The following is a 23,939-nucleotide window of genomic DNA, read 5'->3' on the forward strand; positions in this document are numbered from 1 at the left end:
CTTTAGCTAACTATTCACTCACTGCTGCTAAGATGTTTGTTAGTAATGGCTTAAGAGTTAGTTTCTGGTGGTGGGGGGCTTGTATTATACTAAGGTATCTGAAATTTAAAACTCCTTAAAAATCTAGAGGAATACTCATTCATTTTATTACACATTTGTGGAGTGTTTCTTAGTGCCAGGATCAGTTCTCGTGCCAAGAAAACAGAGGGAGCCAGGGCCTCTCTTAAGGAATTCGCTGCTCAGTGGAGAAGATGGTTTGTATGTAAACAGACGCAGTACCGTGTGGTGGGGACCTTTTCAGTGCATTTAAAATGATGAGGAGGACCTGCTGGACCCTGAGGAAATGTCATGCTAGTAAAGACTGTATCTTGACACCTTGAAAGGTGGAAACTGTTCACAGGCACCAGATCCTTTGTTTTGGCAACTTGTTAATAACAGCAGCTAACATGAGTTGAGTGTGTACTGTGTGGCAGGCAGTGTTCTAAACACTTTACATCTCATACCTCATTGAAGGCTCACCATTAGTATTAGCATGATCCTGTTTTTTTGCAGATGAGGAAGCTGAGGTGCAGAAAAGTTAGCTAACTTGCCCAGGGTCATATAGTCATATAGAGCTGGGATTTGGACTCTGAGCCTATGCTCTTGACATCCACACCTAGGAGGAAACAAAGAGATGTGAGATAAGTTTGATGTTAATAGTAAAGTAAATTTGATTTTCTGAAATACTCCAAAAGCTAACCAAAAGTTACAGTCTCAGTTTTATATTTCCTTGTTAGTGGACCTCTAGCACAAACTCTCTGTGGCTGAGTTTTTCTCTCTGCACAATTTGTGTGATATATCCTGTCCATCAAATTCATGAAGATTAGAAGGGCTCACACAAACTGATTAAAAATGAGATTTCACTATAATCTAAGAAAAATATAGTTCAACGCTTTCCAACTCCTAATTTTTTTAGTTTTTGTTTTTTTTTAATAACAAATGGATTAAATGAAAAGTAGGGGCAAGCTATTAATTGATTGCTAATTTCTCCACAGAAGAATTAGAAAACTCAGTAAAGACACAATTGTAATGTGAGCTTTTCTTCCAGGTTCCCTTATTGTGTAGAGACCTTTTTATTCTAAAATAATTCTATGTAATGACAGTAATAGCAACTAAATCTGTTTAAATGTTTTATGCATGTTTCATTTAATTCTCACAAGAACTCTAGGAGCAGGTGTACTATTATTATTTCCACTTTATAGATGAGGAAATTGAGGTACAGAGAGGTTAAATAATTTACCCATGGTGGTCTGGCTCCACCGTCCACCTTGTTCCTCAGAACACTATGGGATAATTCTGATTTGCAGTGTTCTTGGGTTTTTAGAAGCAATGGGATATGATGGAAAGGACCAGGAATCGGGACGGGGTGCTTGAGTATCACCACCATGTAAGAAGTCTCACTGGAGGTTTTGATAAAATATTAAGGGAGGAACATGGGGTCCTGTAGAGAAGGAGGCACCAAAGGTTAGAATATGGGGTGTCAGATTAGACTGAAGTAAGCTGTAAGGTGTTGAGTTTAAGCAGATGAGCTGGAGTCAGTGTCTGAAGATCTCCCTGGGATAGAATGGCACAGACAAAGGCTGAATGGGAGTCAAGGGGTTGCGGGTCAGGAACAATGCAGTGTATGAGATCACAAACCAAGGGAGACCAGCGTTTAGAATCAGGGCTGAGTGTGGCCTGAGTTCTGACGTGGGGAAGGACATAGTGGTATATTTTCCCTTAGATTAGGGCCAGACCATGCAGACACTATGACCGGCCCTGAAATGCACCAGGTGGTGAGGTCCTCTGGGAAATTTGTAGAGATCCGGCAGTTGGAATTTCCTGTATAGAATTGCCCATGTAAAATTATCCCTGTTTATACACATTTGTGGATTGGTCATGTTTTAAATATATACATACAAGAATAACCTTTTTCAAATTTTATTATAATTAAATTTAAGTGGTACTAAGTGGTCTCTGTGGTATATTGTGTGCCATGCTAAACACAAATGAAATCTTTACACATTGGCATAATGGCTGTAATTAAAGAGATAAGTAAAAATTATTTGGGATTGTCATGAATGAACTTTGTACCTTTTGAAAACAAGATTCCAATTTGTATTCAAGATTTAGTTTTTCTGGTTTGAAGTAGAAACTACATAGGAATTAGACTGGTGCTTTATAATTTGGCATACATTCTTTGGGATATTTTAATACAATAATGTAAAATATTTCAGAAAATGCCACATAACTCCATATTTACATACGCTTTATGAACTGTAACTCTGGCTAATCAAATATTAATGCTTTAAACAGAAAGGATAAATTTTACATAGCTTGAAACATGTAAGCAGTGAAAACTCATTCCTTAAAAATAATTTCAGTATATGTCCTAGATACTTTTGCTGTGGATCAGCAACCATCCTACAAAATGAATGGTCCAAATCCTCAGTGTCTGTTGTTTTCCCAAAGCAGTGCTAGTCCCTCAGGTCAGTCCTGGCCAGGTAGGTGGCCAAACTGTAGTTTTTCAAAGTAACCCAGAGAGGGTCTCTACTGATTGCCTGAGATCCCTCCTCACATCTGTTGGTTGTTAGAAGGTGCAGTGGCCAGAGTGCAAAAAAAGCATCGTTCTCTAAATGCCAAGCCGTCCTCTAAAGTGTTGAGAATGCCGAGCGCTACAGCTGTAAATTAGGCGAGTGCCCCTTGGGAGGAAGTAGATCGGGGCATAGCACTGGCTGTGGAGGCAGTCAGACCTGGGCTTGAGTCCTGGCTCCCACCTTGGAACAGGTTCTTAGTGTGTCTCCAAGGCTTGGTTTTTTTACCTGGAAGACAGGGATAATAAAATAACCCACTTGGCAGGGTTGTTTTGAGGAGTCAGTGAGAATAAAAGAACCCATGTGGTAGGGTTGTTTTGAGGAGTCAGTGAGAATAAAAGAACCCACGTGGTAGGGTTGTTTTGAGGAGTCAGTGAGATATGTCAGCATTTTATTCAACACGTAGTAAGTGCACAACGAATATCAGCTATAGTAGAATTACTTGCCTCTAACTAGGGAGTTAGGGGTTAATGTCAGCGAATAAATCCTGTCCATTCTCCCTCTAAAAACCGATAAGAAATTCTTCTACTTCTCTCCATCCCACTGCTAATTGTTCCATTCAAGCATGATTGCTCACTGGACTACTCCAACGACTTCCTGAGTAGTCTTTTTCTGTGTTCCCTGCCCTTCAGTACATTCTCCATATAATGTAAAAGCGGTCTTTGAAAATGTCAAGATCCTGTCACTTGCTTGCTTATGATCCTGCAGTGGGCTCCCGGCTTCAGCCTACAGGGTCCTGGGTGACCTGGCTCGGCTTCCCTCCTTAGCCTCATCTGGAGCTGGCTGTGTCTGGAACACTTTGAGCTCCATGCTGCTTCAGGGACATGATGCTTTCCCTTCCTTCTCCTGGCTTGCTTTCCCCCTAGGTCTTTCCATGGCTGCTCCTTTTCATCATTCAGTTGATGTTTGCCTCAGAGTGGCCTTCCCTGACCACTTAGTAACTCTAATTTGTACTAGTCCATTTTATTTCTTCACTTAACATTATTTAAAATTATCCTGTCCATCATCTGTCCCTGCATTTAGAGGGGGAGCTCTGTGACAGTGGGGACCATGTTTGACCTTCATTGTATTGTTATGTGGGCATCTCAAAAATCCAGAATGGGCGAATAACTTATTACCGATATTAACTTTTTTGGACTTTAGGTCCATCATCCTAATGTGAATATTGGGTCCAGAAGATCTCTGAAGCGCCCCCACAGTGTAGTAGGATGATCTCTGGGCACTAATGGGTCAACTTGGCCTTGGCATTCTCTTAGCAGCTAAGAAATGTGACCAGTGATTTCCATGTGCTACTCTTTTTGCTGGTGAAGTGGCTGATAAAAGTCAGCACAGTGGAGCTCCCCAAAAATACATCATCTCACATGCTGAACTAAATTATATTTTAAAGTAGTGGACAAAAGCTTCTTGGTATAATGCTTTTCATTATGAAATCAGTGTCTCATTTCAGAGACTCTCTTTTTTCTTTTGCCATCACATTTTCCAAAGTCCTTTAAATACACCGTAGTTGTTTTTATTTTTTAAGAAATTAAAGTGGCTTCAGCGTGAGTCATGATTATATTATTTAAATGTCATTTATGAACAGCGCATTGTTTTACTTAAATCATGCTTGGCCCAGGAGTTCTGTAACCTAACCCATTATTTTGTTGGTCAAAACAACAGCTACATCATTGAATGAAGTGTCTTTGCTGTCAAAAAGGAAAATGGAACCATAACATGAAAACTGTTTTTGATAAGGCCTGGAAATCCTGAACCTGTTAATTGAAGATTTAAACCATTTGTTTTCCTCAGATATTTAAATCACAGTGCCTGCAGTTCAACTTTTTAAAGTGAGACTCAAACCAAGTCTAATTGAAAACACTATATTTCCTCTATTGAAATAAAAATAAAGAAGGCTTCAGAATTCGGATGCTGCCGTTGGTCACAAGTATGGCTAGTGGCCATAGCTTAAAAAACTGTCATGTTCTCACTTTCCATTTCATGTCATAGAAAGTAAGCAAGTTCATAATGATTTCTTTTAATACAGAGAATTTTTTTTATCAGCTTATTAACAGAGAAAATTCTTGAAATAGTCACAAGTAGCCGACTTTACTTCCTTTATTTACATGTAATTTTGACACGAGGTAAATCAAGTCAAACTATGTTTAGAATGTTACTTTTTCATTGTTTGTGAGCAGTATTTTTATCTTTGTTATAATAAATTTTGAAATTTTACATTCATGGTTATCCCAAAGAAAATTCATAACCCAGAACAGGATGTGTCTTATCTGGCCCTTTATGAAGGGCTCATGGGTTTTTATCTTAAGAGCCTCTGGACTTCTACATTTCAATTTTCAGAAGTCTATGAAAGTTCTGAGCATATGATTACTTTTCAAACTCAAGAGCTGTTCCTAAAATGTTTAACTTAAAGGTGATACTCTTATTTCTTCATAAACTTTTGGAGAGAGCTATGTTTTTGCCTTTCTCGTCTGTTGTGATGCAGAGTCTCCAACTTAGATGACTGCACTGGAAGGCTGAGTTGTTGTATTAACAACAAACATTATAGATGAGTCATCAGTGTCCTGTTTTTTGTTTTTTTTTTTTCTTTTTTTTGAGATGGAGTCTTCCTCTGTCGTCCAGTCTGGAGTACAGTGGTACGATCTTGGCTCACTGCAACCTCCGCCTCTCAGGTTCAAGCAATTCTCCTGCTTCAGCCTCCCGAGTAGCTGGGACTACAGGTGTGTGCCACCATACCTGGCTAATTTTTGTATTTTTAGTAGAGATGGGACTTTGCCATATTAGCCAGGCTGGTTTCAAACTCCTGACCTCAGGTGATCTACCCGCCTTGGCCTCCCAAAGTGCTGGGATTATAGGCATGAGCCACTGTGCCTGGCCCTGTTTCGTTTATGGGATGGAAATTAGGCCTGATACACTGGGACGATTTGGAGGACAGTCGAGGGATCCACAATGATGCATGCTGGTTTAAGATGAGGAAGGAAACCTCGCAGGAGACTCCCACAAGGAGACATACAAGTTCTCTCTAGGTTCTGAATTTCTCCCTTACTTTTCCGTGGGAGCAGAGCTGGTGGTTTGGATTCTCAGTGTTATCTAAGCCTGCTCAAGAAATTCACTGCAAAACTGGTGATTGTCTGTGGCCTCTTCTCTGGGCTGGCTGCCTCTAGTGGAAGAATGGTGCTAGTTGTTGATATTAATGGGGAATGTTGGAGGTCAGCCACCTGAGGGGTAATTTCCATAAGCACTGATCTCATCTCCGTGATCTCATCTCTGACCAGTTTCACAATATCTCATACTTGGAACTGCCGTTGTTGATGTGATCTGGGGGCGTGGAGGCACATGGTCCTCTCCTTGAGGTTGGTCTTTCTGTCACAAAAGTACCTCAAACTTTTTTGTAGGGATTGAGGGCCTCAAACCTATTTTCTTTTTTCTTCTTCCCTCTCCTCTCCTTCTCCTCTCTTCTTTCCTTTTCCTCTTTTTTCTTAGGTTGAGTTCATAGTTAAACTCTGGCTATCTGGAGAATTTAGTCCTTAATTGAAAATTGAGGGAGAATGTCCTGGACTCTGTTGCTGATTTCTTTTGTGAACATTAATTATTTTGCTTCTCTGTGATCCCTGGCTGCCTCTGAAAAATGAGATAATATACTGCATTTTTAAAGGTTATGTGAAAAACTAAAACATGATAAAATGAACTAGAGTAGTGATAATGCCTATCATTTAATTTTTTCCACTTTTGTTTATGTTTTGAACATGTAGAACATTAACATGCTTCCAAAAGACAAACTTATTTTGAGAAGTATATTCAAAAGAGTGTCTCTTCTTCCCCTTTTCTTTCTCCCTACCCCTTGTTGGTAACTGTATCAGGCGGTTCTTGCATTACTATAAAGAGATATCTGAGGCTGAGTAATTTATAAGAAAAGAGGTTTAATTGGCTCATGATTCTGCAGGCTGTGCAGGAAGCATAGCGCCGGCATTTCCTTCTAGGAAGGTCTCAGGAAGCTTACAATTGTGGCAGAAGGCGAACTGGGAGCAGGCACATCACATGGTGAAAACAAGGACAAGAGAGACAGTGTTTTGGGGAGGTGCCACACACTTTCAAATGACCAGATCTTGCAGTAACTCACTCACTATCTCAAGGACAGCACCAAGATCCAATCACCTCCCACTGGGCCTTACCTCCAACATTGAGGATTATAATTGAACATGAGATTTGTGTGGGGACAAATATACCAGTAACCGACTTCATTAGTTTCTAGATTATCTTTTCTCTCTCTCCTTTTGCGAAAATAAACGTATACATATATGTTTTCTCATTCCCCCAACCCATTTTTTTTTTTTTTTTTTAAAGACAGGGCGTCTCCCTTTGCCAAGGCTGGAGTGCAGTGGCACAATCATGGTTCACTGCAGCCTTGACTTACTGGGCTCAGGTGATTCTCCCACTTCAGCCTCCTGAACAGGTGGGACTACAGGCACGTGCCACCATGCTAATTTTTTTTTTTTTTTTTTTTTGTATTTTTGTAGAGACAGGCTTTTGTCATATTGCCCAGGCTGGTCTCAAACTCCTAGGCTGAAGTGATCCGCTCGCCTTGGCCTCCCAAAGTGCTGAACCTTGGCAATAGGTGAACCTTGGCGCCTGGCCTCATTTCCCCTTTTTATTACACAGAAGATAGTATATCTATATGTACTATTTTACACTTTGCCTTTTTCACTTAACAGTATATCCAGGAAATTACTCTGCATCAGTTGACTGAGATATTCCTCATTCTTTTTTTCACAGCTGCATAGTACTCCATCATGTGTGTGTACCATAGTTTATTCAATCAGTCTCCAGTTTTGGGGCACTAAGATTGTTTCCATTATGTTACAATTACAGATGATGCTGTAATGAATAATCTTCTGCGTATATATTTTTGTATTGTTGGAGGTGTGTCTTCAGGGTTGATTCCTAGAACTGGGATTACTGGGTCAGAGGGTAAAGACCTTCCCCTACATGGTAGTTGTACCCTTCTGAATTCCCTCTAGCAGTGGATCAGTGCTGGTTTCCATACAGCTCACCCAACAGAAGGAGTGGTCAGACTTTTGAATCTTAATGCTAATCTGATGGGAGAGAAATGGTATCTCAGTGTAGGTTTAATTTGAGTTTCTCCTATTATGAAGTTGAACATGTTTTCTATATTAAAATTTGTTTTTATATTTTTGTCTTTTGTGACTTATCTGTTTTGTCTTTTATTCACTTATTTTTATAGGTCTTTTTATCCTTTACCCTAATTTTTAAAAAGTTCTTTATATATGTATATACATGTATGTAATAACATATAAACATACATAAAAATTACATAATATTGATATTAGCTATTTATCCATCTTATATGTTGCAAATATGGTCTTAATTTATTTGTTAAGCCTTGCTTATAGTGTGTTTTGCCTTGGAATAGTTTAAAAACTTTAAAAAAATAGTCAAATGCATCAATTTTTTTATTTTATTGCATCTGGTGCTTAGAGAGCCTTCCTGTACACCTATATTAGAGAGTAATGCCTATTGTTTGTTGAGAGCTTTCCATGTAAAAGGTACTATACTGAGGTCTTTTCTTCTTTTATCATGTTTAATAATTGGAAGAGCTCTGTGATTTACTAGGAGACAGTGGCCTTGGAGCCAGTGAGACCTTGGCTAATGCACAACTTCACTCCCTGTTAGCTGTGTGACCATGCACATGGTATCTGTATCCGCTGAGTTTCAGTCTCATTATCTGTAAAAAAGGGAATAATAATAGCATCTATGTCAGAGGGTCCTTGTGAGAATTACCTGAGTTAATCCTGCAAAGGACTTCGAACAGTTCCTGACATCTCATAAGTGCTCAATGAAAGTTGGCTAATTACTATACCATAATAATTCAATTAGAACATAAAGGGTATAATCTAATGTTCCCTTCTTCAAATTAAGCAAAGTTTTGTCATCACTTTAAATGTTTATATTTCCTTTACCATAAGTCTTAAATATCACCATGAAACAGAGTATCTTGTTTTCTTTTTTTCTTTATGCATTTTGTTTTATTGTAACTTAAATCAGATACTTAAATCTAGGGTTTCTTTTGGAAAGACTCAGGGAGAAGTTTGGGACTTGAAGGTGAGAGCACATTAACTGTAATTTCAAACCATTAATGCTTATGTTTAGTTAGTCAAATATGAATTTTACTTATAGTTCTGGATGCTTCTAAAATATGGTATTCATAAAGTCAAATTTGTTTATTACTGCAGTTTACTGGGGAATGATTTCAACATTTCACAAATGAGTATGGTTGCCAAGCTTTGCCATGGCTGTGCTGCAAAGCTCAGGCTGTGTGCCCTTACCTGCTAATAGTGGAATCCTGTAATTTTTAGAAGGATTTTTGGCTATCAGAGAGTCATTGATAATGCCTTGAGCTGGAAATGTTCCTGCTAATGGTTGCTTTTTTAGTGATAAGTTATTGCTATCTTAACTTTATTTTTAGCAAGTTAGTTTATTGTGGGTTGTTTGGTGAATCCTTTAGAGTTTGGCCTATGTTTTCTCACACTGGACTTTGAGATCTGTGTGCATTGCTTTGCAAATATGAAACATCTGCTTTTTATTTGCAAACTATTTGCAAATTTGTAACTATTTGCAAATATGACACATCTGCTTTTATTAATGCAGCTACATGAGCCTTAACCCCCTACCCAATTTACTTCTGTAATGATACATCATTGCCACCACTAAGCATGTGTATATGTGTGTGTATATGTATATATATTTTAGTGGAAACATGGAATTGGTGGGTAGGCAGGCAAGTTGGTTTTTTGGTTTACCTCAGTTGGCCATGGCCCCAAAATTTAAGAGCCACCGTCTTAGATTATTTAGCATTTCCTCCTCTGTATTGCTGGTCTAAGAACAGAAAATACTTTTATTTTCTACTTTGGCCTTAAACTTAAATTAATGGTACCCTACATAGTATTTTTCTTCTGTAGCAAACAATTCTAGATGACTAAGCATTGAAACAATTTTGATGAACACTAGAGAGTTAAATAAAAATCTGTCTTTAATTTGCTTGCTTTTGAATGGCTAGAAGCATCATCTATGCCATAGTGATTTTTTAATTTACTTTAATTTGGGATATCACAGGGTTTTTTTTTTTTTTTTTTTTTTTTGAGATGGAGTTTTGCTCTTGTTGCCTAGGCTGGAGTGCAGTGACGCAAATCTCGGCTCACTGCAACCTCTGCTTCCTGGATTCAAGCAATTCTCCTGCCTCAGCCTCCCGAGTAGCTGGGATTACAGGCAAGTGCCACCACACCCAGCTACTTTTTGTATTTTTAGTAGAGATGGGGTTTCACCATGTTGGTCAAGCTGGTCTCGAACTCCTGACTTCAGGTAATCCACCTGCTTTGGCCTCCCAAAGTGCTGGGATTATAGGCGTGAGCCACCGCACCCGGCTGGGATATCACAGTTTTTATTTTATGCATTCTGCTTGAAAAGTCCTGGCATTTTAAATTTCCAACAGCACTTAAAATAGAAAGTACTCAATACTAGTTATTGGTTTGATTTCTTCTTTCCCCCTTTCTGCCCATATTTCCTCAATATGAAGTCATAATTAGAAACTTTCATCCATTACAAGTTAATGATTACTTTGAATATCTGTCCATTTTTGTGTCTAGGTTACCAGAGAGAACTTCTCTATCAGAGGGAAGATGGCTCTTTCAGTGCTTTTGGGAATTATGACCCTTCTGGGAGCACTTGGTGAGTGTTTTTGCCAACTGAACAAATCCGTGTCATGGAATGGGCTTTCACTAGGTCACAATAGCCATGAAATTGACAGATATATCTCTATATATTATAGACTGGGAGGTTGCTTTTTCCTTAGTCTGGCTTTAAAAAGAGATTTTCTTTTTAAAGTATTATTTTCAAACATGAACAAATCAAATGTTTTTATTTAGAAAAGATAAGTTATAAATCCTGTTTTTTGTGTGTGTGTGGAAGAAGCAGAAATAAAAATACTTTATGATGATGGTGCAGCTGATAAAATCAGTTAGAAATGCCGGGTGATTATGACACAGCTTTTTTCTTAATCTTCCATGACTAATACAAGTGTTGTGTTACTGCAGTCAATGTAGTTTCTTTAAATTTGTGTGTGTGTGTGTGTGTGTGTGTGTGTAAAACAAACACTGATGGAATTAAGTATGAACAGCCAGTTTCCTCCAGACTGGAATCTCTATGTGGCTGATTTTGGATGATTAATCTCTCTTCTTGTACTTATCTTCAATTTCCTATTTTACTCAGGAAAAGATTGACTCACTGTATCAATCAGGATAGACTAGGAGTGCTGTGGTAACAACCAACCTACTCAATCTAAGCAATTAACAATGAAGGGATTTCTTGTTCATGCTGCCTTTCCATTGTGGTCAGCAGGGGGCTCTGCAGCTGCCAACGTGTCCACGTCTCCAAAAGGAGGCTCCAGGTTTGCCACAGCCCGGAAGGAGGAGGCTGGAGTCTATAGCACTGGCAATTAGAGACTTCATCCTGAGTGTGTCATTTCTACTCATTTTATCCTTCTCAGAGCTGGTCACATGGCTATGCCTAACCTCACTGGGGCAGGAAAGTGAATTCCTCTGTGTAACCAAAGTAAAAGAGAACTGTATATTACTGAATATTAGTAATGTTTACCACATGAAACTTTATTTAACATGAAACAGATCTGCTTCAAATTTTCGCTTGGCCTTGGCCTGACTCAGGATATAGAACCATAAATAGAAAGCTTTCAGTGTTTTATTGCTTGATGTTCTTTTTACCTCAGTATAGTGTTTTGTAGCAGGGACTGGCAAACTTTTCTGTAAAGGGTCAGATTGTAAGTATTTCAGGCATTTCGAGCCGCGTAGAGTCTCCGTTGCATGCTCTTCCCTCTTCCTCCCTCTCCTCCCTCTTTCTTTCCTGTCTTTGTCTTTTTCTTTTCCTCCTTTTAAAACCCGCTCTTAGGTGGTGATGTTGGCAGATAGGGGCTGGGGTGGTGCACACATAAACAGGCCCTGGGCTGTATTTAGCTTGAAGGCCAGATTTGGGCCAGGCAGATTTGGCCCACAGGCTGCAGTTGTCTAACTCCCATTCTATAGGAGAGAAAAATATCATTTCCCCCACTTGAAGTACTACAGTTTGCTTGTGAACTATGTATGCATTCTTCACCCACAGCTTTGGGGCTGACTGAAGCGTGTTGGAGCTCTTTTTTGATAAATATCTAGAACAGTCCAAAGATGAATAACCTTGGACAATTTATTTAACTCTCTTGGACTGTCAAATTCTCAGTCTACAAAATAATGGAGCTGGATTCAACAGACACATTAAAAAATGCTCATCATCATTGGCCATCAGAGAAATGTAAATCAAAACCACAATGAGATACCATCTCACACCAGTCAGAATGGCGATCATTAAAAAGTCAGGAAACAACAGGTGCTGGAGAGGATGTGGAGAAATAGGAACACTTTTACACTGTTGGTGGGACTGTAAACTAGTTCAACCATTGTAGAAGACAGTGTGGCGATTCCTCAAGGATCTAGAACTAGAAATCCCATTTGACCCAGCTGTGGGGAAAAGAAAGAGAGATCAGATTGTTACTGTGTCTGTGTAGAAAGTAGACATAGGAGACTCCATTTTGTTCTGTACTAAGAAAAATTCTTCTGCCTTGAGATGCTGTTGATCTGTAACCTTACCCCCAACCCCGTGCTCTCTGAAACATGTGCTGTGTCAACTCAGGGTTAAAGAATTAAGTGCCGTGCTTTAGATATGCATACACATAAACATCTCAATGCCTTAAAGAGCAGTATTGCTGCCCGCATGTCCCACCTCCAGCCCTAAGGCAGTTTTCCCCTATCTCAGTAAATGAACATAAAATCGGGTTTTATACCGAGACATTCCATTGCCCAGGGACAGGCAGGAGACACATTCCATTGCCCAGGGACGGGCAGGAGACAGATGCCTTCCTTTTGTCTCAACTGCAAAGAGGCGTTCCTTCCTCTTATACTAATCCTCCTCAGCACAGACCCTTTATGGGTGTCGGACTGGGGGACGGTCAGGTTTTCCCTTCCCACGAGGCCATATTTCAGACTATCACATGGGGAGAAACCTTGGACAATACCTGGCTTTCCTAGGCAGAGATCCCTGCGGCCTTCGGCAGTGTTTGTGTCCCTGGGTACTTGAGATTAGGGAGTGGTGATGACTCTTAACGAGCATGCTGCCTTCAAGCATCTGTTTAACAAGGCACATCTTACACAGCCCTTAATCCATTTAACCCTGAGTTGACACAGCACATGTTTCAGAGAGCACACGGTTGGGGGTAAGGTTACAGATTAACAGCATCTCAAGGCAGAAGAATTTTTCTTAGTACAGAACAAAATGGAGTCTCCTATGTCTACTTCTTTCTACACAGACACAGTAACAATCTGATCTTTCTTTTTCCCACACCCAGCCATCCCATTACTGGGTATATACCCAAAGGATTATAAATCATGCTGCTATAAAGACACATGCACATGTATGTTTATTGCGGCACTATTCACAATAGCAAAGACTTGGAACCAGCCCAAATGTCCATCAATGATAGACTGGATTAAGAAAATGTGGCACATATACACCATGCAATACTATGCAGACATAAAAAAGGTTGAGTTCATGTCCTTTGTAGGGACATGGATGAAGCTGGAAACCATCATTCTCAGCAAACTATCGCAAGGACAAAAAACCAAACACCGCATGTTCTCACTCATAGGTGGAAATTGAACAATGAGAACACTTGGACACAGGAAGGGGAACATCACACACCGGGTCCTGTTGTGGGGTTGGGGGAGGGGGGAAGGATAGCATTAGGAGACATACCTAATATAAATGACGAGTTAATGGGTGCAGCACACCAGCATGGCACATGTATACATATGTAACAAACCTGCACGTTGTGCACATGTACCCTAGAACTTAAAGTATAACAATAAAAAATAAATAAATATAAAATAAAATAAAATAAAATAAAAAAACGGAGGTGGATTAGATAATTTCTAAATTCCTTTTCAAATCTGAGATTTTTGAGTCAACATGGAATTTCTTGGCCAAGCCCAAGTGGAAACCAGTTCTGCCTGCTAGAGAGAGTTGCTTACCTTGTTCCTTTGCTCTTTCTTTTTTGCTTTTTTTCTTTCCTTTGTTCCATCTTCAGTGATTCCCCCTTTGATGAATCTTCTGATGGGGAAAAAGTGTTGTTGTTTTGCTTGCTCGGTGTTATTTGGTGGACCTTATAAAGTGTATTTTATGTAATTTTTTTCTCTTTTCATAAAGGTTGTCAGCTTTTGTTTTAAGATGTTTCCTTGAAGCCGATCCTTACATAGATATTGATCAGAATGTGTTACACAGAACATACACTTGGCTTAAAGGACATCAGAAATCCAACGGTGAATTTTGGGAGCCAGGAAGAGTGATTCATAGTGAGCTTCAAGGTGGCAATAAAAGTCCAGTAACACTTACAGCCTATATTGTAACTTCTCTCCTGGGATATAGAAAGTATCAGGTATTTCATCTTTAATTTAATAAATGATAGATGGGAAATTCAAGGAAGGTAGGTCTTAATGGGTCAAATATGTGTGTGGAAACTTAACAAGTTGCAGTTTTACAACACATGTGAAATCTGAATTTGAGTACTCTTTTGCTTTGCATTTGTGGCCATGTTCCAAAATCTGAGAATAAAAACATTAACCCACTCTTTCAGAATAACTAAGAGAATTCTAAAAATGCTTTTTAATGTATGTATTGTACTTGCTATTGGTAAGATAAGTCAATACATGTTTTATCATTGAAAAAGTTAATTTCTGAGGGGAAAGAAAATTATTTAAAATTTGACAATGTGTTCTAGCAAGTTTAGATTGTGAAGGATTTTTTACTTCTAAAACATCATGGAACAATTACAATATCTGTTAATTTAGTGCTGAGAACACCCATACCCTGAAAAGTGTGTTGAACGGGCATGGATGCCTGGATGAGAATGAGTATGTGTGGAAAGGTATGCTGACGAGCTTAAGTTTGCTCCAGAGCTGTCCTGGTGATTGATGCCTTTACTGCTTACTGCCTACAGCATTTTATGAGATCACCAAAGCCATTCTCTTTATTAGGACCCCCACTATTTTCCTATTCTACTAGTAGGCATGCAGAAGCTAAACTTTTCCTGAACTTAGGGCCGCAATACCAGAGATCAAATATAAGAAATATATTTCTCAAGCAGTTTGCTGTTCTTATCTGAGTTTATGTTACTGAGTGGGAGAAACACTGGCAAAAGCTCTACTTTTTTCTTCTAGGGAATGACACCTGTTTACTTATAAAAACTTGAAAAACAGTATTATTTTCAAAATGCATGGCAAATCTTTAAATGTCAATGATCATGGTTGATTTTCATTGCCTAGGACAAGGTCAGGTACTTCATAGACACTGAGCTTATTTTTTAAATGCATGTTTCAAAGTACTTTTTGTTTCAATATGTGGTAATGGGTTACTCTGAATAGTAAAAAACATACTTTTTTTCTTCCAAGCCTAACATTGATGTGCAAGAGTCTATCCATTTTTTGGAGTCTGAATTCAGTAAAGGAATTTCAGACAGTTATACTCTAGCCCTTATAACTTATGCATTGTCATCAGTGGGGAGTCCTAAAGTGAAGGAAGCTTTGAATATGCTGACTTGGAGAGCAGAACAAGAAGGTAATGTGCTGGGCCCACTTGAGGTTGTTATGCTTTATGAAATATATAACTTACATGAGAAAAATTTTTAGCCAGGTTTGAAATTGATTACATCTGCATCTTTTGGTGAAAAGTAAAACACATAATGAGATCAGGATGGGCCTGACATGGCCACAATACTTCTGGTCTCCTCAGGGTTTTTTTCTACAGAATTTCAGGGCTCAGATGTCTCTTTATTTTAGATATGTCATACCCTATGTCAGTTACCCTTTGAGTGTCTGATACCATTTCTGGTTTGGCAGCCTTGTAATTTGCTAAGACCTTGGGTTCTGGAGAGACAAGTTCAAATCCTGGTTCTGCAACTTACCTTTATGAGGTTCAGTTTTCCCAACTGTAAAGTGGAAATGACACCTATTTTAGAGTGGCTGTGAGGATTAAATGAGATAATGTGTAGTGCTGCTGCATAGCAAATGCTCAAAAATGGGAACTAAAATGCTAATTAAAAGAAATGTGAATACCAAAAAATGCTGCTAGTAAGTGGATTATGTGTATTTTATATACAAAGTGGACAGGGATCCAAGTGTGTGTGTGTGTGTGTGTGTGTAAGAAAGAGAGAGATGGGAGTGGGTGGGCAGAAATAAGATAATGTCCAGTGATTCAAATTTCTGTTAATTCAAGAAGGGATAATTGTAGAAAGTGTTTAGAGGCTTCTTCTGAGACTGTAAAAAAATATTGTATTAACAGTAACTTAGATTGAATCCTTGTTACCTGTTCCAAAGCTGGGGACTAGAAGATTATTGCATAGAGGCTGAAGCAGTCTTTGACATTTTTTCTTCTTGTCTGCTTGGCTAAGTGGTAGTTATTTAATATTCCACCTAAGTGTAGTCATCATCTAAATAGTAATATTTGAGAGACGGCACGAAGTAGGATGGTCCTCTGGGGACTAGAGCAGAATTATCTCTAGGAAGGTTGTTGAGTTAGCTGGGGATCCTAATTTTTTTTCTTGGGGGCTTGAACCTCAAAATTTTAACACCAACCTTCAGATAATGAAAATGGGAGAGTCTTTCCAGAATATTAGAGCTAGTTAATGGCAGATTCCCAGAACAGGATTCTTTTCAATGTGTCTTAAAATATTTTGGGGATGGCCTGGTCAGATAAGTAATCTGCATTATCTTCTGGAATATATTATTTTTTCCTTTTATTTATAGCTATTTAGTCTTGAGCCAAATATAGGGAATTTCTCTTAGGAAAACTATTTTCATCAAAACATCCTCAAATGTAGGCAATGAGAAAAGGATGAAAATTTATAAGTATATAGGTTGAGCATCCCTAATCCAAAAATCTGAAATCCAAAATGCTCCAATGAGCATTTCCTTTGAGTATCATGTCAGTGCTCAAAAAGTTTCAGATTTTTGAGCATTTCAGATTTTGGAATGTATGTATTCTGTAAATATTCCAAAAATTCAAGCAAAACAGAAATTGGACACACTTCTGGCCCCAAGCTTTTTGGATAAGATATACTTAACTTGTAATAGTTTAAAAAAGCAACATATAGGCACATGTATACATATGTATGTGTGTGTGTGTTTGTGATAAATAAATACATGTTTGGCATAAATAAATACATGTATACAAATATATATTTTTTATGCTAGTTAAGTACAACTTGGACCAGAGTAGGAATATTTAATGGTATAAAATGTAATTTTTCTGGATAATTGATCAGAATGTTATTACTTTTCTCTTGCAGGAGGCATGCAATTCTGGGTGTCATCAGAGTCCAAACTTTCTGACTCCTGGCAGCCACGATCCCTGGATATTGAAGTTGCAGCCTATGCACTGCTCTCACACTTCTTACAATTTCAGACTTCTGAGGGAATCCCAATTATGAGGTGGCTAAGCAGGCAAAGAAATAGCTTGGGTGGTTTTGCATCTACTCAGGTGATAGTTTTTTCCCTTTAAACTATAATATATAATGTAGATTTATTTATTAGATAATATTTTATATATAATATATAGTATATATTTTATATATATTATATAAATTATATATTATATATAAAAATATATATTTTAAAAAGTATGTGGTTGCATTTTTTTCCTTGATTTCATAAAATTACTTGGCAGTTTCAAAGTTTAGTAACTTAAGCAAAAGGCTAAATTCACTAATTTTAGTTTTTTTCTCTTCATTATTATGAACTTCATATCTGATATTTATATGGAATAAATCAGTTCCCCATCTGCCATTTTTCATCTGTGGTAACTGATGTAAGAGTAGATGTTCAGTTCCATATAGCAAATATTTTCTATTTTCTTCTCTTCTTTTTGGAAAGGAAAAACTGAAACTTTTAATTTACTGATAATATGATCATTTATGTGCAAAATTCAGTGGGATCTACAAAAATGCTACTAGGATTAACAAGTGAGTTTAGTAACATTGTGGTATAAAAAAATCATTGTACAGAAATCGATTGTATCTATATATGAGCAATGGACACGCAAATCAAAATAGCATAAAATGTGAACTAATATTTAGGGATTAATCTGACAAAAATCAGTAAGATCTGTACACTAAAAACTATAAAACATTTCAGCAAACATTTTCTGAGCCTCTCCTGTACTCTAGGCCAAGGACATTCAAATATGAATCAGGGAGCATTCCACTCTGAAGGAAGGTGTATGAATATCCAGCAACAAAATACTACTAAATTTACTCTTTGAAGACCTTGATATATACTTATATGTACAAATGTTTTTCTTCCCTCAACAGGATACCACTGTGGCTTTAAAGGCTCTGTCTGAATTTGCAGCCCTAATGAATACAGAAAGGACAAATATCCAAGTGACCGTGACGGGGCCTAGCTCACCAAGTCCTGTAAAGTTTCTGATTGATACACACAACCGCTTACTCCTTCAGACAGCAGAGGTGTGGGCAAGGGGCAGTTATTTAAAAATCAGTGTAGACAATTCTTTATGCTGGAATACTGCTTTATTTGTAATCTGTTGATTTCAACAAAGACTTGTTTCCAGAGCTCTGTAGAAGAATAGGGAGAAGTGGTGCCCTCCTTTGGCTGAATTTGCTGAGCTCTGGAAGGGTGGGGAACTTTGGAAAGATTAGTGAAACAGGAGAAAACATGGGCACTGTAACATTGGGAAAGGAATGAACATAGAAACCTGTTGAGTTTCTATTCTTCATAGACACTGTGCTAGATTACTTTACATATGCTATTGCATTTACTTCTCAAAGTAACTCTAAGAAGTAAGTACATGTATCCCCATCATACATATGATAAAACTGAGGCTGAGAGAGGTTAAGTGACTTGCTCAAGATCATGTTACTAGTAACAGTAGAGCTAGGATTTGAACTCTTCATTCTGAAGACCATGTTCTTTTCAGCTGCTCCACATGTCTTCTTAGGAGAATTGATAGAACCAGTAGTAGAATTCTTACTTTAACTAGAATAAAAGAATATGCTAGTTCTTAACTTTATTCCCTTGATCAGTTTTGTGGGAGGTTGAGTACAATGGATGGTGATAACTTCAATTCTGGAAAGTGAGGAAGAGTGGTGATGATAAAGGAAAAGAAGGAATAAAGTTAGGCACAGTCATAGACAATGTGTTATTGTGTTCCTGGGAAAGCCAGGGGATTAGGCCCTGATTAAGGGAGGTCAGGAGAGGGAGATGACTTTAGTTTCTTGTCTTTTATGCTTCAGCCCCAACAGAAGGACAGACTTGTCAGTAGCACTAATGTGCCCTCCCATGGGCAGAGGTGAGGGAGCTTGGGGAGTGTGCACTTTTCCTTTCATCACCTTGCTTACCTATTTGACCCATAGCTTTTGATATGTGAGACAGTGCAAAGCTCTTAGTGCTGTCAGTGATTGCTTCTTTTCCTAATGAGGGATAGGACTGATCTGTTGTGCTACTTGGAAGGATCTAGATATGGAAAATTAGCCTCATTCACTTTTTTTCACCTTGATTCAGCTTGCTGTGGTACAGCCAACTGCAGTTAATATTTCTGCAAATGGTTTTGGATTTGCTATTTGTCAGGTATGTAACGATGCTTATTTTTTTAAGTTAAATATGACTTTTTATAGTAATTATTTGGTTTGGGGCTTTGTTAAATCTTAGATAACTTGAATATAATTCTTAATGATTTACATCTATGACTTAAGCAAGATATATCACCGTCTTTAATAAAAAGTATTAGAGATGTTGCCAGCCAGTGAGTAGAGAGCAATTACATAGATTGATTTTCTATTTGAAAACTATTTCTTGGAGATTATTTGCTTTTTGAAGTGAGGGTTAATGTCCTCCAATATGATTCCTGATAACAAACACATGTTTTACTTATAATTTCTTAGTATTCATCTGAGAATATAGAAGTCAACATGGTAGAATTATTGACTTGAGGGGAGGAATTGTGTCCCTTCAATGTAAAATCTTATATAATAGTAAATATAACAATTAAAGCATAATTATGCTCAATCCTCTGGTACAGAAGGAAAATATAAAGAAATCTACATTTTTATGGTGCAGCAGGAGCTACAATAAAATGGAAGTAGTATGAAAAATACTGAATAAGATAATCATCACACTAAATAGCACATAAAAATATTGAGGACTTTAAAATCATCTCATTAGAACTCAAAGATAATATGTGATAGGACCAGAAATGGTTGTGTGCTTGGGTAGAAACAAACAACCAAACGACCAAACAAAAACACTGAAACACTTACTGAGAAAATAAAGAAATGGCTATTATGGAGAAAAAGTACTTTTTTCAAAAACCAGCACAATCATTCTAGTAGAGAGAACAGGTATACTTGCTGAGTAGGGCGGGTATACCTTGCTAAGCAGGTATAATTTAGAAACTTCCAAATAATTCTAAGATTATTTTGCATTATACTCAGAATACAGTAAACATTTTTTAAAACTAAAGGAAAAATGATCACAATGAAAAGGAATGGTATTCAGTGAAAAGGTCAGAAAGAGAAAGTAAACAATTTATTTCGATCTTTACTAACAAAGACCATGGGAAAATTCTCATTCTCAAGCTGTCTTGCAATCCAAGAGTAAATCCAAAAGTAAATATGCTGTGTATTCTAGATAAAATTGAAAAATTATATGTACTTAAATCACGAAGTTGGTTGGAATTCATTTTTGATAAACCAAATGTAGAGAAATTACTGAAACCAAGTGATTTTTTACTGGAGGCTTGAAGCACACAAGGGTAAATGTGGTACCTGTTGGTCAGAATGTTCATCAATCCCATGTCGGTCTCAAAATGCAGAAAACAAAAGGAAGGGACCAGTAGGCACTTCTCATGAGGAAGGAAAAAAATTACAAAGAAGTTGGTCACCCGGAAATGGGTATTGAGATTTCTTACAGTTGATATTTTTATAAGTGCTCTGGAACAAGGAAGGCAAAGAAAACTCATGAGTTTGCAGTAAATATTACCCTCTTTTGGGTAATAAAATACTAAACTGTTGGAAATAAACTGCAAGATCTTTTGAAGTTCCCGGAGTGAGCAGTTGAGCTTTATTGCCAAATGTAAACCCTAATACTTAGTTATAGATGGGCATTAATTATGACCTGAGAGACAGAGTAGTCCTTGTTTGTTTCCTGATAGCATTGGTCTCTAAAGGGACAATTGCATGCCACTGAAAGGGGGATGATGGAAATAATAGAAAGCATTTCTCCAATTTTATGGGACTATTCTTCAGCTTCTTCAGGAATACTCTATAATTTAATCATTATACTTTAAGAAAGAGTTGACAAATGTCCAAAGTAAGATAACCAGAAGGATCAAGTGGATGAAGGATTATATGAGTTTGGATTGTGGCAGAATAAGAAGATTGCAACTTTTAGATTTGAAAAATGAAGGCTTAGAGGATTTTTTTAAGTATGCAAATCCATGAGGGGTATTAGATGTTAGTTCTGAGGGGGGTGTGTGTGTGTGTGTGTGCACGTGTGCATATTTAAATGTGTTTTAGGTATAAGTTAAAAGAAAATACAACCTTACAAGGCAACAGTAAGCTTTATGAACCTTGTTATAAAAAAGGGGATGAGGTAAAACATTTAAATAGATTCCAGTCCATCTGGGGATGACACTGGACTAGGAAGTTTTGAGTACATTCCTAAGCTTCTGATTTAGGATCCCTTTGAGAAAGACACGGGTCCTCAGGCTCTCCCAGTGTGTCTACAGCACCTTTAACATCAGTGGTGGGTACGGAGTAGATGCCGAGAAAGACCCAGTTGACTTGAAAGCTGTCATTTATTTTATCATCTTTGACAAACGTTGTATGAACAAAAATAATCCTCAGCAATGTTCAACTAAGGCTCTTCAATGTTTCAGTTTTGATTTATCCTACTGAGAGTTTCTGAAGTTCTAGTTAGAGAAAAATGACTCCATTTGGGCAACAGGCATTAGAAATTAGTGGACGCTCTCAAGAAAGTTTTTTCCTCAAGGGAATGTTTACCCTCTTTGGCAAAACAGTATCCCCAAATATTGCCCATAGTGTTTTATTGTACTTGTTTTGGAATATTACTTAACAGTTTTCTCCATTTAAACATAATTTTATAAATTGTAATACTATTTGTTAATAGTGATACTTTGTTAGCAAGTAAAATTAATTTTTTTCTAGTTTGAAGATTAAAAATCTTACTGGGTCCATCCAAAGAGAATCATTACCTAATACAGCATTTAGAAGGCATAATGATGGAAATTTATGTCCAATTTGTTATCTATGCTAGTTTATTTTTTACAGCTCAATGTTGTATATAATGCGAAGGCTTCTGGGTCATCTAGAAGACGAAGATCTATCCAAAATCAAGAAGCCTTTGATTTAGATGTTGCTGTAAAAGAAAATAAAGATGATCTCAACCATGTGGATTTGAATGTGTGTACAAGGTAAGTGTCTGCTTAGGTCTGTCTTCTTTTTTTCCTTTAAAAAATAGACTTGAAGGTTTAATTATGTATAGTTGTCTATATCAATCTAAGAAGTTATATTGAACAAAGAATTCAGTTATGCGCTACACTTCAGATTACAAACTAGAAATACTACTAATTATATTCAAGCATTTATTAGATGCATACAAAAATTATTTACAAGTTTTCCCTGGATGTATAACAAATATGAATAGAACAGTGTATATATAAATTAATAAAACTCAGGTCTAATTTAGGAAAACTTTAAATTAAGTCAATCATATTTAATACTTCAAAAATGGTTATTTCTTGTGATGAGTTATTTTTCTGTAGAAATAATTATTTCAGGTTCATATTGAACCTTAACTGTTTAGTTAAGGTTAGGCATTTAACCCAAAACTTTATGATAACATGCAAATTCAATCAAGAGGATAGTGTTTTTTTTAGGTACATTGAAAATATTCCAGTTTAGGAGTTTCTCATCTTGGATAATTAGACACTTAACAGCTGAAGCTTCTGGGAGTACTTTTTAAGTTGACTCTTAAATTGTTCTATATCCAAAGCATCTGAGAATCTTGTTAATAAGGAAAAAGGGTTCTACCTCAACCCTACTGACCTCACAGTAAGACTGGGAAGCTGCGGATTTTTGGTCATTCCACTGTACACAGGAGTTTGAGCACACTCCTTGTGAAAGTTCTTGAATAGAGGCTTCACTTTTTTTTCTTTCGTGAATCTATTCTCTTACATCTGCATTATTTGGTATTGAGCTGGGACTTAAAGATGCACTGGCATTGAGGAGCTGCTGTTTGCTCTTCTAAAATATCCCATAGTGTCCTGGTTTAACTTAGCTTATTGTTGGGCTAGAAATCCCTGATATGGTCCTGAGCTGGCAGATGTTCTTCAAGGTCATCTCTGGGTGTTCATCCAGGTGGCCAGCCTTCACAGCCATTGCCTGGACCCAGTCTCTGCCATTACTGCTACTGTCTGTCTTTATCTTTGGACCTTGTTCATGATTTTGGGGTAAAATGTCCCACATTTGTTCCATTCTTCACCTTCTTGGGCATTTTGGGCCAGCAGCAAGGGGATGTCAGAATCTCTGCGGTGGCATCCTTCTCAGCTGAGAAGAAAGTAGGACTCCAATTATTTTTTACGAATCTTCCAATTGGTCTTTGTTATAGAATAAAAACTTCAAGTTATTACTATTATTATAAACAATAACAACCTACAGTAATTACAAACTTATATGCCAGGCACGGCACCAAACACTTTTATATGCATATCATTTAATTCTTACAGGAACTCTGTAAAGTATGTGTTATTATTATCCCTGCTTTTCTCAAATTCCTGGCCTTAAGTGATCCTCCTGCGTTGGCCTCCCAAAGTGCTGGGCTTACAGGCATGAGCTACTGTGCCCCGCCTATTCCTGCTTTTCTCATTCATTTATTTATTCCCTCAGCAAGTATTGGTTGAGTCTCTATTATGTGCCAGGCATGGTGTCTGTGTGTCTGGTGTGGGAATATAATTGTAAGCCAAAAAAGACACAAGCTCTGCCTTGTGGAACTTGCTGTTTGAGGGGAATACAGAAATTAATGGAAACAATCCCCTAAGCAAGTCTAAAATTCTAATTTTGAAAAGGGCAAAGAAGAAGACCCTCATGGAGTTAAGAGAGGGAGATTTTTACCTCTTAAGAGACATCAAGTG

The 23,939-nt window shown here is 37.6% G+C and overlaps 1 protein-coding gene across 3 annotated transcripts in view; it reads left to right on the forward strand.

Moving 5' to 3' along the window:
• CD109 (CD109 molecule) overlaps positions 1–23,939 on the forward strand; it is a 136,837-nt gene that overhangs the window by 99,158 nt on the left and 13,740 nt on the right. For all 3 annotated transcript variants that reach the window (XM_024248537.3, XM_063724863.1, XM_054557758.2), the window contains exons 24-30: positions 10,268–10,349; positions 13,926–14,154; positions 15,167–15,332; positions 17,062–17,252; positions 18,082–18,237; positions 19,292–19,357; positions 22,078–22,220. In XM_024248537.3, the coding sequence (XP_024104305.3) occupies positions 10,268–10,349; positions 13,926–14,154; positions 15,167–15,332; positions 17,062–17,252; positions 18,082–18,237; positions 19,292–19,357; positions 22,078–22,220 (1,033 nt within the window). The remainder of the gene's footprint in view (positions 1–10,267; positions 10,350–13,925; positions 14,155–15,166; positions 15,333–17,061; positions 17,253–18,081; positions 18,238–19,291; positions 19,358–22,077; positions 22,221–23,939) is intronic.

This window comes from Pongo abelii, chromosome 5 (genome assembly GCF_028885655.2).
Source record: "Pongo abelii isolate AG06213 chromosome 5, NHGRI_mPonAbe1-v2.0_pri, whole genome shotgun sequence".
NCBI lineage: Eukaryota > Metazoa > Chordata > Mammalia > Primates > Hominidae > Pongo > Pongo abelii.